Source organism: Vespula pensylvanica, chromosome 2, assembly GCF_014466175.1.
Source record: "Vespula pensylvanica isolate Volc-1 chromosome 2, ASM1446617v1, whole genome shotgun sequence".
NCBI lineage: Eukaryota > Metazoa > Arthropoda > Insecta > Hymenoptera > Vespidae > Vespula > Vespula pensylvanica.
The window spans coordinates 604,120-622,796 of record NC_057686.1 but is presented as its reverse complement, the minus strand read 5'-3'; the positions used below and the strand labels follow the sequence as shown (position 1 = coordinate 622,796).

The 18,677-nt window shown below is 37.3% G+C and overlaps 2 protein-coding genes across 4 annotated transcripts; both read left to right on the top strand.

Moving 5' to 3' along the window:
• Positions 1-1,917: 1,917 nt before the first annotated feature.
• LOC122627244 lies at positions 1,918-6,183 on the top strand. The gene is made up of 4 exons (XM_043808248.1): positions 1,918-2,097; positions 4,867-5,039; positions 5,320-5,498; positions 5,843-6,183. Exons 1-4 carry the CDS (start codon positions 1,918-1,920, stop codon positions 6,181-6,183), a joined length of 873 nt encoding a protein of 290 aa, XP_043664183.1.
• A 1,049-nt stretch (positions 6,184-7,232) lies between these two features.
• Positions 7,233-14,039, top strand: LOC122638080 (uncharacterized protein PF11_0213-like). Of its 3 annotated transcripts, none has more exons than XM_043830735.1 (12): positions 7,233-7,613; positions 7,813-8,100; positions 8,260-8,575; positions 8,726-8,947; positions 9,076-9,442; positions 9,752-10,981; positions 11,234-11,386; positions 11,479-11,592; positions 11,848-12,009; positions 12,135-12,344; positions 12,466-12,965; positions 13,349-14,039. In XM_043830735.1, exons 1-12 carry the CDS (start codon positions 7,277-7,279, stop codon positions 13,950-13,952), a joined length of 4,503 nt encoding a protein of 1,500 aa, XP_043686670.1. In that variant the 5' UTR covers positions 7,233-7,276; the 3' UTR covers positions 13,953-14,039. The 3 variants fall into 3 exon arrangements, with proteins under 3 accessions (XP_043686670.1, XP_043686672.1, XP_043686669.1); XM_043830737.1 differs by having other exon boundaries at positions 9,073-9,442; positions 11,866-12,009; XM_043830734.1 differs by having other exon boundaries at positions 9,073-9,442.
• Positions 14,040-18,677: the final 4,638 nt, after the last annotated feature.

Below are 18,677 nucleotides of genomic sequence, written 5' to 3'. Positions count from 1 at the left end.
CCCTTCCATTTCGCCTTGAAATTGTGAGTCGAAAAGAGGGAAAAGAAGAGTAAGAAAAAAAAACGAGAGAGAGAGAGAGAGAGAAAGTAGTAGTAGCAGTAATAGTAATAATAGTAGTAGTAGTAATAGTAATGCTGGTAGTATCGTAGTAGTAGTAGTAGTAGTAGTAGTAGTAGTAGTAGTAGTAATAGTAGTAAGAATAGAATCGGTCGAGGGGAAGGGTGGAGAAAGGGAAGCATGCAGCGAGAATGAGAACCCTTCTCTCCTCGTAGCGACGTAGAAATCTTTCGCGATTTCCCTCCAACCTTTTTTCCAACTTCCTCTATCCCTCTCTCTCTCTCTCTCTCTCTCTCTCTCTCTCTCTCTCTCTTTCTCCTCTTCCTCCTTTCACCCACTTGGCCGAGCGATCGTTCGCTCGTTGTCAGAGAGAACGAAGCGATCGCTTAACTCTTCTTCGTCTCTTTCCTTGCCATTTCTCGTTCAATGGAGATGGAAGAGAGTCGCGATTTTCCTTTCTTTCTTTCTTTCTTCCTTTCTTCTTTCTTTCTTTCTTTCCCTCTCCTCCCTCGTTATGATTCTTCGTTTACGAGAAGAGGACAGATGACGAAGGAAAAAAAAGAAGAAATGAATGAAAGAAAGAAGAGTGGTTGGGCTCGATTATCGAAGCTGTATTATCAGTTTCGTTAGCTCTCTATCATCTTTTCGTTCGAACGATTAAGGTACTTCTATTTCTTTTTAAATGGTTAATCAAGAAATTTCTATCCGGGGGCAAACAAACAGTATGTTTTATCGCGTCTACGATATCGGTCTAGAAGTTTTGATAAGACGTCGGACTCTTTTTTTACTAATATATATACGTACATACAAACACACACACACACACACATATACAAAAAATTTCGTATATCGGCTTGGCGAGTGTTCGTACAGGAGAGCTTTCGAATAGATAGAAGATAGAAAGAGAGTCTAGTAAAGTCGAATCTATCGGGCCGAAGGAAAAGCCAACGAAGCGAAATGGTCTGGAATTATCGCTAGGATTACTTCTATTCAGAATCTTCTCCTGCTTGTGGGATGACCACTAGTAACTACTACCACTACTACTACTACTATTCTACCACTACTACTCCGTAGTAGACTGCAATGACCCAGATCGTTCTTCGAGCTGCTCTGTATTCACTACTTTCTCCTTTACATCTCTTCTTCGTTCGCTTAACGTCCTCTCTAATCGATAGGAAACGCATCTGATTCCTATATTCTCGAGTCTGAATTAATCGCGATTAAATTAAACCTTCCAACGGGATCGAATATATTTTTCACGGACAAAATTCAAAACGAAGGAGTATCGTTGAGGTACAGCTTAGATATTTATTTACCGTGATACAACAAATGCGAAAACAGAGAGAAGGAGAGAGAGAGAGAGAGAGAGAGAGAGAGAGAGAGAGAATGGAAAGAGAAGAAAAAAAAAGGCGAACAAAGTAGAAATAATAAAAAGCGAGTGATTACGATTCAGAAAGCAGTCCCGGTGATATTTCTTCTCTTTTCAAGATTTTACGATCGGACGTTTTTAATTTCCCGCGCTCGCTCGCGCGCCTACGCACGCCTTTAAAAGAAAGTCCAGCAGTCGAATGCAAATTCTGACAGGAAAGTTATGCGCACCGTGAAATTAATGCTCCCACTCTTCTCTCTCTCTCTCTCTCTCTCTCTCTCTCTCTTTCTCTCTTTCTCTGTTCTTACAACTCTACACACTTTCCTTTCCCGAAAGATCGAAATTTAACAGCTCGTTATGTACACGTACACACATAGTGTATGTACGTACATATACACATAGATATATACATACATTTTTCTATTTCACATTGTGACGTATACTTAAAGAATAATACCAACTTAACTCTCATACTTTAAGATTGGAGAGAAATGAAGTCCCAAGGATCTATCTTTCATCTCGCAGGACATCATGGTTTCCACGTTATTCTAATCGTCCTTTGTATCATGTTTTTCTTACCGTTCGGTACCGGCGAACGCTTACAAGATAAAATTCCGGATAATAAGAAGAATGTAGAAAATATTCAAGAAGTACATGGGAGTGGTAGTAAGGTAAGAACGAAACGAAAGAAAATTTTCAATTCAGGTAGAAACTAACATTAAAAGAAAATAATGAAACCCGTGGATCTAATCGACGCTCGAACTGTTTCTTTCGAAATCTCGATTTAATATCACGGATATTAATTTCTTACTTTAACGTAGGTATACGTAGAAAAGTAGTAAGTAGATATAAGTCTTCTCTCTCTCTCTCTCTCTCTCTCTCTCTCTCTCTCTCACACGAGTAGGCGAGCGAGCGATTCGTCCTTACGCCGGATGACAAAATGACAAAGGGAGTGGTCGCCCCAGGCCGGCGATATTACCGTTTCCGTTTCTGAACTATGCGAACAGTCTACAACACGCCTCGGTCCACCACCCCCCGTCACCACCCCCACCCACCCACCTACCCTCGATCCTTTTCCGCGTGTGCACACCAACCGAAAACCGTCTCGTGATTGATTATGCTCGCTGTACTTTTGGCTGCTACCGGTCCTCAAGCTAAAACGCGATTGATCGACCGAGCTGGCCTTCGTGAGAAAAAGATATGGATAACTTGAGAAATAAAAAGAGCCGGGGAGAGAGAGAGAGAGAGAAAGAGAGAGAAAGAAAATGTGACGGCAAGATCATTTCCATTGAATTCTCTATGCCGACGACTGAAATAGAGTGAAATGGAAATATGTATTTATTAATCGTTTACCGTCGAAACTTATTTCGATATGAGCTAAATATATATGTATATGGAATATATACGTATATGATAAAATAATTGTAAGATTATACTTCCTTAATGCGTAATTTACAATAATATGAAAAGAAATTAGAAAAATAAGTCGCGAGAGATAACCCGAGAAAAAAAGAGAGAAAGAGAGAGAAATTATCTCTACGATATATCCAATCGTTTACACTCGATACTTATTTCAACGATATCTAACGATAATATACGTATACGATAAAAAAGAAATGGAATAACAGACTTATCCTAAATGTCGTTTGAAATGAATGCGAATATTCAAAAATAGGTCGTAAGAAAAAGAAAAGAGAAGAAAAGAGAGAAAGAAAGAAAGAAAGAAAGAAAGAAAGAAAGAAAGAAAGAGAAAGACGAAGAGAAGTGTCTCATAAAAATGGTGAAATAATAAGGGAAGAAAAGACGAGGGTGGCAAATGAAAGGGCGTGAGAGGAAAGGACAGGTGCTTATTTGCTTAAATGCCGCCTATAATTGGGTGTAAAAGAGCTTCCTTTTTCTTTTCTTTTCTCTCGTTGTTTGTCAAGAAGGAGAGAAAGAAAGAGAGACAGACAGTGAAGAAAGAGAGAGAGAGAGAGAGAGAGAGAGAGAGAGAGAGAGAGAAAGAGAAAGAAAGAAAGAAAGAGAATAAGAGAGATAGAAAAGTGATGGCTCGCGTACGAAAGGACGAAGGACAGTAGGAAGGGTAGAAGAACTCACATTGGAGGTACCTTTCTCTCTCCCTTTCTTCGGTCCTCTCTTTCCCCCCTTCTAAGCATCATCCCTCCTAGGTCGAGTTTTCTACCCTTTTCCGCGTGCTGGCAGCCACCTGATGGCTGCCTCGCTGTTGGCTGTTCGCTTGCTCGCTCGCTCGCTAGCTGGTTGCTGGCTGGCTGGCTGGCTGGCTGGCTGGCTGGCTGGCTGGCTGGCGTACAAGGGCCCACCGGGAATGAGATGCAGATTGCCAGAGGCCACTTCAGCCGCTAGAGGGAGTGAATTTTTAATAACACCGAGACCGTACCTGCGGCTTCACGCTCTATGTAGAATCCCATTGTCTTCTCTTGCCCACTCTTTCTACGTCCCTCTCTCTCTCTCTCTCTCTCTCTGTGTCGTTCTATCTCTCTTTCTCTCTCTTTATTTCCGTCTCTATCTCTGTTTCTATATCTATCTGTATTTCTATCTCTATCTTTACCTCTCTCGTCGTACGCGCGTAACCGAGAAAAAGGACAAAACGAATAGGAACGATGCGTAACGGAAGCGTACCGGTGTTATTATAACACGCCAACATGTTGAAAGAGAGAGAGAGAGAGAGAGAGAAAGAGAGAGAGAGAGAGAGAATGAGCTGGACTAGTAAAGGGAAAAAAAGAATTGTCAACGACAAGACACTCGGCAGTTCTTCTTACAAAACGTTTTCTCTGATTTTGTCCTTTCTTTTTCAGAAATTAGAATATACGAAAGATGAGAAAGATATAAGGGAGAGAGAGAGAGAGAGAGAGAGAGAGAAATATATAATTGGATCGAAATAAATTTAGTACTTTAATGATCGTATAATTTAATAATACTTTGGATAATGATCGTCGAATAATCGTACACGTTTTTAAAGAAACGTATTCTACGATTTTTTCTTTGATTACTTTTATAAATTATATTATACGTATTAGCTATTATGAAGAATATAATTTGATCGAAAACTAATCGATATAATTTGACGATACTTAATCATACATTAGAAGCTGATTATCACTCGTGCGTTCTTTCGATATCTATTCTTCTATTCTAGATAATTTCTTTTTCTTTCTTTTTCCATCCCCTATCCTCCCCGTAAATTAAAAGATATATGTACGAATGAGTTGAAGTAATCAGTCGGATTGAGAACAAATGTGTAGCGCTTCGACGATCAAGTGATTTATACATATTTTAGAAATTGATTATAATGTTATATATGATCCTATAAATACGATTTAATAATCGATGGACTTTAGTTTATTACAATTACGCAATCTCTTCGTTAAAATTTTCTTGTTTTTCTTTCTTTCTTTTTTTTTTTTTTTTGGTTTTTTTAGATCGATCAAAGTCAATCGATCAAATCTATAGATCATCGATCGGAAAATGTTACGATCGAGTCTGACAGTCCTGCATTGCGTTCCTTCTTGAAGAATATCTTGAAAGCTCGAGACGAATTGAAGTGGATAGATCAAGCTGCGGATAGTTTAAATGATCCAAATCGTGTGTACAGGTTAGTCTAATGTTAAGAAAAAAAATTAAAAAATTTCATTCTTAAATTTCGTAGAAAAAAAAAAAAAGAAAAAAATATACGAGACATCGTTTGCAAAGATATATATATATATATATTAATATGATAAAAATAAATAAAAAAATAAAAATAAATTCGTAAAAGTTAGTCGAAGAGAAAGAAAAAAAAAAAGTATAATACATTTGTTTAAAATTGATTAAAATACATCGTAATTGTTATTCGCAGTTTAAAAATAAAATTCATTTCTCTTTCGCAAACATAGAAAAAATAAAGGTATCTACGAGAGAAAAGAAAGTATAAAGAATCAACGGCCTTCGAATGATCGTTTTTCTTCGAGCGATCGCTTGAATTCTAATAAGAATCTTCAATATGAAAGGGTTAACGGAGAAAATCGATGGACTCGTAATTATGAAGTCCCACGTATGAACAACGACGATACAGGTTACGATTGAATGTTTCTATGAATTAAATATCATCTTGCATTAAACGCAATTCCAATTATTTTGTTTATCCTATCTTATTTATGTTTTATATATATGTATGTATATGTATACATGTTAACATAACATACGTAATACGTATCTAATAACATATGTATACACATATTAGCACAATATACGCATAATATATATATAATTATATATATATATATATAAAACATAATATGTATTAATAATTATATAAATAACAATAACAATAGTGTAATATATAAATAATATATAAATTTAAACATATAAATAATGAAACTTATGAAAAATGATAAAAAGATCTTTTAACAAATCTAGATTACAAGATGATCTATAACCTAGACAAAAAAGAATCCACGGACTCCGACGCATCGTTAGAAAAATTGAAACAAACCGTGTTAGAATTAAAGGAAAATTTAACTAGAAGGGACGATAATTCGGAAAGAAGCAAAGCTATTCAGAAAGCGATCTTAAATAATAACGAATACGATAAACTTACCGAGGTAGATTCGTCGAAAAAGAAGAACAAAGATGAACGAAAGAAAGACATCCCGCCGTTTTCACCGTCGAAAAGTCAGAAACATACTGAACGATCGAACGCTCCTGCGAACGAAAATGAAAACACAAGTACTACACTTTTGTTTACATGGCTTTTCTAAATATTATACGTATAACGTGAGATCAATGAGAAGAATAGTATTATTTATTTATTTTTTTTGTTCAACATTTCCGAGACTTACTAAACGCGTGTTATTTCACAAAGACGCAGATTTTAGAAGAAGAAAGAAAATCAAACGATAGTATAGAAAAATTCGATATATTTTTTTTTCTCTTAATTTATTTTGAATAGTATAGGTAGTTAATGATATCGAATGAAACGAGCCACTACGCGATATATCTTTTATATTTCAAATAATGCAGTAACGATATATAGATATATAGAAACGATTTATTGAATTATTGTAAATGGAATTCACGTTTGGTAAAAACAGATTATATATTAATGTAAATATGTATAATTTTTTTTTTTTTATATTTTCAATGATACATGTTAATGATTGATATCTATGAAATCATATATTTAATTAATTGTTTTAAATAGAACTCGCTCGATCAAACTGGTCATAGAAATATCCTTTTTTTTTCTCTTTTTTTTTTTTATATTTTGAAATAGTATACTTAATGAACGACCTTAAAAAGTCATCAGATTTTTTATTTCAAATGATTATTTATATAAAAACAGAATCAGCTTGGTGGAACGAGTCGGAATCGCCGGAGGAAGCCGTCGACCTTGAAAAATCAATTGGAAATTTGGAAAATCAAGGTAGAAGCGTGACACATTTGAGAAATAAGAGGATTAACGAAAAGAATGATTTTCTTAACGAAAAGGAAGCTAATGTATACGAACGTAGAAAACGTAACGAAGGAAGTTATAACAAAGGACAATTAAGTTTCAAAGAAGATTCTTATAACGAGAAAACGAATCAAGATTCTAATGATTATTGGCGAACAAATAATTACAAAGAGTTGACCAACGTCGACGATTTGATAGCGCAACAAGCTAAACTCCTCGATTATGATAACAATGATAATAACAATAATAACATCAACAACAACAAGAACAATAACAACAACAGCGACAATAATAATAATAATAATAATAATAATAATAACAATGATAACGATATCAATAATAATAATAATAATAATAATAATAATAATAATAATAACGTCGTCAGTGAAACTAAACGAATGACAAAACGTAAAACTCCAAAGAGAGGATTATTCTGGATAAAAGAAAATGAGAGTAATAATCGATCTCTGTTGAATAACGAGTGGAAATGTTTCATTGGTAAAAATCATCGTAGACTTCTACAAAGTTACGACGAGAGTTTGGAGGAAGATCTAGTTAGCAACGAAGGATCGACGAGGGATGAGATAAGTAAAGTCGGCAAAAGTTGTCGCGAAAAGAACGACGAAAGGAAGCTGGGTAACGAAAAGTCAGCGATTAATCGAGACGAAGAACAACGGGATAATATCGACGAGGATTCGAAGGAAAATTTTGAAGGGAACGTGAACGAGGAAAACGGTATAAAAAAAAAGTGAAAAAAAAAAAAGAAAGAAAAAGAAAAGGAAAAAATTCTGATTCTCTTTTCTTTTTCTTTTTCTTTCTTCTTTCCCCTAGCTACCACTTTGTTTCTTTTCGCCCAATAAACAAAACGTAATTTTTGCAAAACGTACACGTACGTCACCATGTGTATCTTTCTAACCATCATATATTTACACAGATGAAAGGGATAATTTGAAAGCGGGAAGATACGTAAGGACGTTGGAAAGAGCAAAGAATCCGTACGATGCTAGAGTGAACATGATGATAAAGCAACGAATAGCACAGAAACACAGGGAGGATGAGAAAAATCATGTTAGAAGGAAGCGTTATCCTTTGGGTATAATCGAGTATTACGATTACGACGAGGAGATTAACGAACGATCGAGAGAGTCGCAAGCTATCGATGATAACGAGCAAAAGAACGACGATAAGAAGGAAAGTCTGTTTGGCTCGAGTTTAGGGCTTGGTAATAAAAATGATAAAAATTTCTCGAATCGCTGCGAAGGCGCAGATTTTCGATTTATTTGATATTTCTGATTGTGTTGTGTTGTTGTTGTTGTTGTTGTTACTGTTGATGTTGTTGTTGTCGTTGTTGTCGTTGTTGTTGTTGTTGTTCTAAACGCAGATGATAACTTGCGAGAATCTCAGAACGATACGTTGATGAAGAAGAAGAATGAACAAGCCGAGGAACAAGAGAAAGAGAAGAAAAGAAAAGAGCAAATGAAGAACAAAGAGCCAAAGCAACAATTCCTCCTCGAACAAGTACCAGCTAAGAACGAGAATCCATCCAAGTTTCTGAGGAGCAAGGTCGCGCTTGAAGATGAGAGAGAGGAGGATAACAGCTCGCAAATGAATCGAGAAAAGTCATTTTTAAAGGAGGCCGCCGCTTCCGGCGAGTTTCGCAATGAGAAATCATCTGGTCGAGGTTGTCGAACGAAATGGTGAATATATCAACATATGTATATGTCCATGTATAGTTACAGATAGACAAAAGCACAGATTTTTCTCAATCGAATTTGTCTTTTTCCATCCCTTACCACGATAACGATTAAATCGATCGAGCAAAGTAAATTAATCGAATGATGTAATAGGTCGAACAAGAGGAAGAAACAAGACGAATATAATCGGGTGATGGAAGAACCTAATCAAGAATTTGTAAGCGTCGAGAGAGTCGTACCGAAGGAATCTCTCGAATATATATTCCAAGGACCAGAAACTCTCCAACGAGAAATAGTCGACGTTGTTTTCGGTGACGTACAACCAATCGAATTTCCGGAACGTAAGAAAAAGTTGGACAGTTTCGGAAAGACTAGGTATATCTTTGATAAGCTCCCTCTCTCTCTCTCTTTCAAAATAGATAGATAGAAATATATTTCTATCCTCCAATGTTTAAAATTTGTCTACTTTCGCTCTTTCTTCCTATTTATATCGTCTCCAGTAGATTGGGAAGTCGACTCGCGATGAAGAAATTAGATGAGAAAGAATACGACGATATCGACAACGTGTTGTACGAGGAGCTGAAGAAATTATACGATTGGGAGGATAACGAGAATAAAAATGGACCTCGGCTTAAAGGCGATCAACGAATGCATCAGGAATCCGACGACGATCTCGAGAATAAGACGAACGACAGCAATAACAATACGTCGGCAAGTAATTACATGGCTTTAAAGAAGACGGACGATCTGTTTAAAGGTGGAGTAGAGCAAGGCGACATTTTCGAGGAGAGAACATCAAACGGAACTAAGAATCATCAGTCGAATCCAAACTATAGTAATATCGGCAACATCGAATGGAAAGTGATCCCCGTAAAGAGCATGTTTAATATATAAAATTTATGTTTTCGATTCAGATCGATCCGCTAGTTGAGAAACACGCTCATTGAGAAAATAAAGAATTTCGTTAACCGTGTTTTTTTTTTTTTTTGTTAAATGGGTGGTCGATCGACCTATCGACCTATCGACCGGTCGATCGGTCGATCGATCGGTCGTCGGTCGATCGGTCGATTTAATCGTAAAAGCAAATAACGATTATACCTACATATGTATGTAGTTACATTAGACATTAAATATTATTCCTCCGGCGAGGTACTTTACAAAATAAATGTTTTATCGCAGGTAGTGGAAACTATAAATGATTCACGTTCCAAATCAAGCGGAGTGCTTCGATCGGGGTTATCCAAGCGAAAAACTGCGCCCGAGACCGATTCAGGTTCGCCTTATGAAAATGGAAAGTACCACGATTCCATGAACGAACTAGAAGAGAACGTTCCGAGTATCGACGGTGATAAACGCTCGCTTCTCGAATCTAAAGATATGCACGAATCGTTCGTAGAGCCTATGGATCGTATCGATGATTTCGACGACGACATTAAAGTTAGATTGGGAAGAGGCCTGAAAACGATCAACGATGATTCTATTAAGAACGATACGTCCAACGATACCTCGACTAATGTTCCTTCTATAAATAATGAAAATCTAACAACGACTATGAACATTGTAAAAATGTCTACGAATTACGAAATAAATACAATAAATTCGTCGTATTATCCCCGAGAAATCAATGATAATTCTAACGAAACGATAAAAAAAAATGAAAAAAAAAGCAGGTCGAGCAACGAAAGCCATTCGACCGTGAATAGCGTTAAAATCGAGTCTAGTAGCCGCCCTCGGTTGGAACCATTGGCCAATAGGAATGCATCGAGAGTGAAACGAGAAGGAAATTCTTACTCGTTAAATTACGACGAGGGAAATCCGTACGATACGTATTATTCACATTCGAACGATATCACGAAAGATCTTTACACGATTGACCCTTACAAATACAAAGAAAACGATAATACGCATTTGAAGTATAGCGATTTGAACGATCTTTATAAATCGAACGAAGACGATTCGAACGGTAGAAAGATTAATGATCGGAAAAAGAACAAAAATAAAAGGAGACGAAACAAGAAGAAAAAGAGGAAGAGAAAGAAGAATAAGAATAAGAAAAGAAAGAGGAATAAGAAAAAGAATAAGAAAAATTCCAAATGGAAAATGACCAAGAAACGTGCTAGAAATTTGAACAAGGACGAGAGATTCGAGTTTCTTGGCGATTCGAAAAGGAGGAGGAAACTTTCGAAACGTCGTCCCTTTGCGAATTTTCGGGAAATCGTATGGAGGAAGGGACAACAGCGTCAGAGGAAGAAGAAAAATATGGGCGCGAAGAAGAGGAAGGAAGTGGAAAAGATCGAGATGAAAAAGTATCGTGAAACGGGAACGGCGAAGGGAATTCGAAGGAATTCTAATGCTGATATCGTAGCTGGCTCTAACGTTATTCTACAGGAGAGTGTGAACGATCAAAACGTGAGTTAAAAATTAACGATTAAAAAGAAAGAAAGAAAGGAAAGAACGAGTAAATAAAATCGTGTCGACGAACGAACGAACGAACGAACGAACGAACGATTGACGAAATTAAAATAGGAAGGTATCGATTTAGTCGTAAAGTAAAATGAAAATTGAGTGACGACAGCGAGGATGGTGTTTTATCTATTTATTTATTTATTTTTTTTTCGGGGATAAAGATGGCCCGATAAATAACGAGCGATGAATATACAGACAATGAGAGAGAAGGAGACGGAGGATGAGGATACGCGTAGAAAGAAGCTCGCTATGCTCCTGACAGCTGACAACATGGAAGATGAATCTCAAATGGATTTGGCTCTTCATGGAGAATTGGCTGGAAAAATCGTCGAAAACATTTTCGAACAAGTAAGAAAAAGCGCGTGATGTTTTCTTTGATAGATGGCGAATGGCCTGGTTAGACGAAAAGCGAAAGTATTATCGATTCGTTTGCATCGTAGGTGCAAAAGAACGAAGCCCTTAAGGTAGCTCTTGGTCCGGGTCTTTACAGAAAGAACAAACCCGAAGATTCGACCGAGAATGATAAGACTTATCAGGGATTCGATGACGGCGAGGTATGTAAGAAATACATCGATATTTTCTTTCTCGAGAGTAGAGAGAAAGAAGAAATTAAATAATAATTTTATTTTTAATTTTTCACGCGTACCTACTCGTCTCGTACGACGCTCCTATCAAGTAAGTAAAAAATGAAACAGGAAGAGAATAGAAAAATAGGATAAGAAAATTAAATTTCATAAAGATCTTTTAAAAAAGTAGTCTCTTTTCGATTAATCTACGGAAAAACTGGACCGATTATTCTTTGGAAACAGATAAAACATACCGAGAAGACGATGAAGAAAGTTATGGAACTTCTTGGTCGACTAGTGTTGGACGAAGTCCAAAAGAAAACTTGCTCGGCATTACCACCGGACATGCGACAATTTTTAGAGTGGATGTTGGAAGTCAACGGAAAGAAAGAATCGGAGGAACAAGTAAAGAATAAAAGAAAAGAGAGAACAAACAATATTTTACGTTTATTATTGAACATTGCAACGAATAAAAATCGACTCGTCGTTAGATAACTAAATCGAAAGAAACAATTCATTAAAATTTACAGACACCTTTATTACCATTGGTACAAGATAAAGAAACGACCGAACATCCGTCGGACGACAAGATACTTTTTCCCAAAACTTCCGATCAAGAACCTGATAAAGACGTCAACGAACTCCACAAGAAGGTTCGAATATTACAGAATCTTATAAACCAGTACAACGCTTTATCTGCCAAAGAGAAGATACAAGTCCAGACTGTCCACAATTATCTGGTAATATAGCTAAATCGATTGAATATCTCAATCGTTCTATATAATATAATCGTGATATCTTAACAATGATGATAATGATAGTAATAATCAATAGTTTTGAATCTCTCCGTTGTTTGATTAGGTCAGACAATTGAATTTGCTTTTACATTACATCGAGATGAAGGAAAAATCGGAGAAAAATAAAACTGGCCCAAAGACCGTACCGTCAAGACGTAACGCAGAATTTATTCTTCGTTACGATAATGCCTCGCCAAATGTCGAATTCGATAGGAATCTCACTTCGTCCAAGGACGCGAACGTATCCGACTTTTGGAAATTCGACAATGTTACTTACGCGTCGGACGTTGAAAGAAAGAAACGTCGGCCTATTCGAAGTTCCAATTATTCCGTTAATAAAAAACGACGAAAAAAGCGTAAGAAACGTAAACGTAAACGTCGTAGGCGAAATGAAAGAAGGTACGATAAGAAAGAGACGCCGGAGTATCGAAAACTTGCACGTCACGCTGCTATGATAAGACAAAAACGTGGGGATAATTTGGAGGATGAATGGGATCAATTTGATTTCAAATACGAACAGCCAGAGATCTATAAATCTATGAGTATTTTGAACGACCAGAACGGGTAAGCAATTTATTTGTAAAGTAACAATTTGAAAAAAAAAGAAAGAAAGAAAAAAAAGAAAGAAAGAAAGAAAAGGAAGAGAAGGTACCACTCAATTGTTTTTACAATTAATAAAAATTATTTTTTTCTTACATTTTCTCTAAGATATTCAATGAAACACACTCGTCTATTATTTATTAAACAAGCGATTTATATAGTAACCATTTAAAGTACACTATCGTTTTTAAAAGAAATGATTTTTTTTTCTTTTTTTTTTTTTTTTTTTACATATATATTGTACACGAGATATTGATAAAACACTCGTTTATCGAATAATAGCATAGGAAAAGAAAATAATAGTAAGCTCAGCCGAATGTTAATTGATAGAGAATTTTGATTTATAGGAAAATAAGAGACGGACGATCGACCGACCTAAAGAAAAAGAGAGAAATCCGAAAAAGAGACAATGTTACTATCGCAAATCTCTATAACGATAATTTCGACGATTTACCGGTGAAAGGTAAAAATCTTGCCGAGGACGAGATGATACTCCTTAATAAACGCGAGTCGTGGAAAAAGCAAAACGAGAGACAACTCGAAGAGGTGGCCTTCGGTAAGGATATGCGAAACAAGCTTAGAGAGGAAGAACAATTCGAGAGATTGACGGGAATTAAAGGGAAGAAGATTGTGAACGATGAGAAGCCAAGGGAAAAACGAGAAAATAATAAAATAGAAAAGATCGAGGAGGGTAAGAAGACTTTCATCCGATCGACTTTAAATAACGTCACGATAAATATTAACACTACTGTTGTTTCCTATTACGAACTAACGACCGTTCACTCGTCTCCCAATTTTGTTAATGACAAAACAATTTCGTTGAAAAAACCAAACGATACGAGCGAGAACGAAGAAAAATTAAAGATGATGGAACGAGGGATCAACGTTTATGCCGATGACAAAAATGAGACGTCGCGGACCACGGAAAAAAAGAAAAAGAAAAAGAATTGAAATCGATTAACGACGAAGCTTATATAACGACGAACTCGAAAAGATTATATTATATTCACCGATTACAAGGTAGAGATACGATAATAATAGTAGTAGTAATAATATAATAATAATAATAATAATGATAATGATAATGATAATAATAACAATAACGATAATAATAATATAATGATAATGATAATGATAATAATAATAATAATAACAACAACAACAACAACAACAACAACAACAATAATAATAATAATAATAATAAAAAAATAAAAAGAAAGAAAAGAAAAGGAAAGAAAAAAGAAGCAGTCGTTATCATTGTCAATTAGATAGGACGGGTTGCGATCTAATAAATCCGTCGATCGCGAAACGTCTAAATAATTTCATCCCGAGCGAACGAACGCATCGATCGCGTATGAGCGTTATCTCGGTCGACGTGTTCTCCCCATCGGAGCGCGACAGACAGCCAGCCGAAACTTCGTAAATTGTCCTGTCGTTACGATCAACCGGATGTCCTCGTGCATTTACACGAGCCCTACCTTCGCTCTGCTAATCTACACCCAAATTACTCTCAATGAGATCGATCCAATTGCGAAAGAAATATGAACGAAACGATTAGTACAAGAAAGAAAGAAAGAAGGAAAGAAAAATAGGAAAAAGAATTAAAAAAAAAAAAAAAAATAGAAAGAAAGAAAGGAAAAAAAAGAGAGAGAGAGAGAGAGAGAGAGAGAAACAAAAATAAAACGCATAGGAACAAACGATATCGAAGAGGCATACGATAAAAAGAGATACGGGTAATTCTAAAAAGAATTGAAAAACTTTTTCTAGCCGCGATTACGACACCTGTGAACTTCTCCCCAAGTTTATTAAAGGCCGTGTAGGTGTGTATATCCCAAGTTAACTTCCCAAGTTCTTTTAAAACCCGGTCGGAAATTGATAGCCGCTTTCCTCTTCCAGGTCCTCTTTCCTTTAAAAAAAAAAAAAGAAAAAAAACAGAAACGTCTTCGGCTTCGGCTTTTTCCGTACGAGCGCGTGCGGAACGCAACCCTCCTTTGGGATGCGCTTCAATGAAATCTTACGAATCTTTAATCACCCCGACCCCCATCGTAATCCTTTCCAACCTCCTTCTCTTCCTCCTTCATCTCCACCTCCTACTTCTTCGTATAACTACCACCGACGGTCTAAGCGATAATTTACGATGTTAAAAAAAACTTGATTAAGCCGATCTTAAATCTCTTTGGCAGGTATGTACTACACGAGCGTGGGACGTTAACTTGTCGATTCATAAGAAACAAAAAAAATAAAAAAAATAAAAAATCAAGAAAATATATATACATACATATGTACATGTTTATATATATATACATATGTATATATATATATTTATGTATATATATATATATATATATATATATATATATGTTCGTCCATCCCTTTCTCTATTTCTTTCGAGGATTACGAAATATCTCAAAAGTTTTCTCTTACCAAAGTTTCCACACGATGGAATTCCCTCGAGCCAATTAAAGTCCCAAAATCGGATGCGCTCGCTTATGCAAGCTAAAAGGGGTGGCTAGCTTGTAGAGGGTGAAAGTAAAAAGAGAGAGAAAGAGAAAGAGAGAAAGAGAAAGGGAGAAGAAGAAGTTGGTTCACTCACGCCGAACGTTATTACTTATTCGACGAGATTTTAAGGGTGGTCGACACGCGGATTTATTTAGATATTCCACGGTGAGCATCTGCAGACTCCTCTCTCCTTCTTTCTCTCTCTCTCTCTCTCTCTCTCTCTCTCTCTTTCTCTTTCTCTCATTCTCTTTCCCCTTCTTTCTCTCTCCCTCCCTCTCGGTCGCGTTTGCGAGCCGCATCATCTCGCGGCTCGCAACATCTCGCGGAATCTCTATTTCCCTTACTCCTCCCCACTCACTCTCGCGCATTAATATACACCGGCTTTCGAGAGGGAAGTCCTCCGAAGGACCAACCCCTCCTGCTATCTTTACATAACATTAAGTTGTTGCTATGCCAAGAGCTCTTCCACTCCTTTCTCTCTCTCTCTCTCTCTCTCTCGCTCTCTCTTTCTCTGTCTGTCTGTCTCGTTCTATCTCTATCGGACTATACGAGGCTAAGGCCACTAATGGAGGTTAAAACGCGAAAACGAGCCGACGCACTTTTTTTTTTTTTTACTTTCCAACTTTTCTTCTCTCTTACCCCGTCGATCACATATATATATATATATATATTTTTTTTTTTCATATTTTCCTTTTTCTTTTTCTTTTTTTTTTTTCATATAATGCGACAAAGAAATTATCGATCTACCAACGCCATTTTTTTTTTTACCACGCCGAAGGTGTTTAATATTAGAGGAGACGACTCGCGATACGATGAAGCGCGTCCGGTGGCTAAAGAGAATTTCGTATTATACGACTCGGACTACGAGGCCCGCTCGAATCCCTATTGAAATTTTAAATATCGTGTCTATAGCGTGAAAGAATAGCTAATTCGATAGATAGATAGATAGATTCTACTCGGTTATTATTTTTCATTTTATTTCCCATCTATAGATACATATACATATAGCATTTATATATGTACCTGTGTAGTATTATTATTGATGAAATAAATTTTTCATGCGATAAATTATTTATACCTAGGTTAATATAAGAAAATTCGATTATACATATATTCGATCGGGGAAATATGAAATGCAAGTTTGAGATGTGCGAGGGGATTTCGAACGATCTTCCGTCGGTCCGACGGATTCGATTGAATTGTACCGCGACGAGGACTCATTGTCGGATATGTTTAATGAACTTATCAAAGCTATCGTTAGTCTCTCTCTCTCTCTCTCTCTCTCTCTCTCTCTCTCTCTCTCTCTGTCTCTCTGTCTCTCTGTCTCTCTGGTCGATATTATCTCGACGACGTCGACCTCGATTGTAGGCCAATATACCATCGTTGGAACGATTCGAGTCGAATGTGCATTGTAAACCTTCTAATTGGAAAGTGAATTCGGCTATAGGGACAATCGCTGCGGAGAAAAGCCGCATTGTTTCGGAATTCGGATTACGGTCGCGGTATGCGCGAAAGAAAAGGGGAAAAAAGAGGAAAAAATAAAAAGAAAGAAAAGAGAGAGAGAGAGAGAGAGAGAGGGAGGGAGGGAGAGAGGTGGAAGAGGATAGGCGAATCGTTAAAAATGCACGGTATGCGCTTAATAATCGCGTTCGCATTCTCGCGTTGTTTCCCACATTTTCGCGATGTTTTCGATAATACGCCTCTGGGCTTTTTGAATTTTCCCGCGATGGAACAAAGGTTCTTAGTTAACGAATAAATTCTTATCGACACTATGGACGAAGAAATTTGTTAGTTTTACGTCTGGTAATATTACCGTATTATGATTTATGATAATTTACGATTTAATCATTGTTTCTAATACATATGAAAATGAATGAGGGAAAGAGAGAGAGAGAGAGAGAGAGAAAGAGAGAGAAAGAGAGATAGAAGGTTCCACTTTGATTTACGCGTCGAGTGCCAGATTGGTAGATAGAGAGTCGAAAGGGATAAAGCTCGTCAAATCCATCACGATTATACGAATTCGCGGCTGAACGAGGCCATCGGTATTGCGAGAAAGAAAGACAGACGGATGGATAGACGGATGGACGAACGGACGGACGAACGGACGGACGGATGGATGAACGAACCGACGGATAGAGATAGTGATAGAAAGAGAGAGAGAGAGAGAGAGAACGCAAATCGATCGTCGATTCCATAATCACTAGAATCCAACGAGCAGCAAATACGACGCGTTGATCGTTTCGATGATCGTCTCTTGGTCCTAGTGATTCTATCTAAAGGAATATCTGCAAATGTGATAATGAAAGAGATAGGAAAAGAGAGAAAGAGAGAAACGAAACGAAACGAAACGAAAGAAAAAGAAAAAGAAAAAGAAAGAAAAGAAGAGAAAAGAAAAGAGGTAAAGAAGGTTGGTTCTGGAGAGGTCCTGGCACGCATTCTATAATGACAGATGATATTTTCGCGTATCATGATCGCAGCTAGGATAGTTTCCTATATCCTCGAATATATACAGACGGACAGAGAGAGAGAGAGAGAGAGAGAGAGAGAGAGAACACTAGGAGCAGTAGCAGCAGTAGCAGCAGCAGTAGCAGCAGCAGTAACAGCAACAGCAGCAACAGCAGCAACGCACCGGCCTGGCATCGTCGACATGTCGATAGCAGGCCTCGCCGTGCGATACATCCACCGATATCTCCGTACTAGCACGGGTAGTAGTATATCCGCGACCCATCCCCCTTCGTTCGACCGCTAAATGGCCGAGCGGAGGCCAACCCCCTCCTATGGTGCTCAATTATTGATACTTACCCCTCTCTCTCTCTCTCTCTCTCTCTCTCTCTTTCTCTCTCCTTCTCAACCAATGTATAAATGTATGCGTGTGTATACGTGTGTATGCGTGCCTCTGTGTATGCACGCCATGGCTTTTCCTACTCTATCGTATTTTCTTCCTTCTCGTTCTCTCGCCTATCCGAGATGCGCCGTCTTTCCTTCCATTCTATAGCAGGAATGCATTTTCGTATCCCCAACAAGGGGGAGAGGACCTCTCAACCGCTGGACCCACGTAAAAGATTGATTCGCTTGATACCTGCAAAGAAAAAAAAAACTGGAAGAGGAAGAAAAAGAGGAGGAGGAGGAGGAGGAGGAGGAGGAGGAGGAGGAGGAGATGGAGGAAGAAAGAAAAAG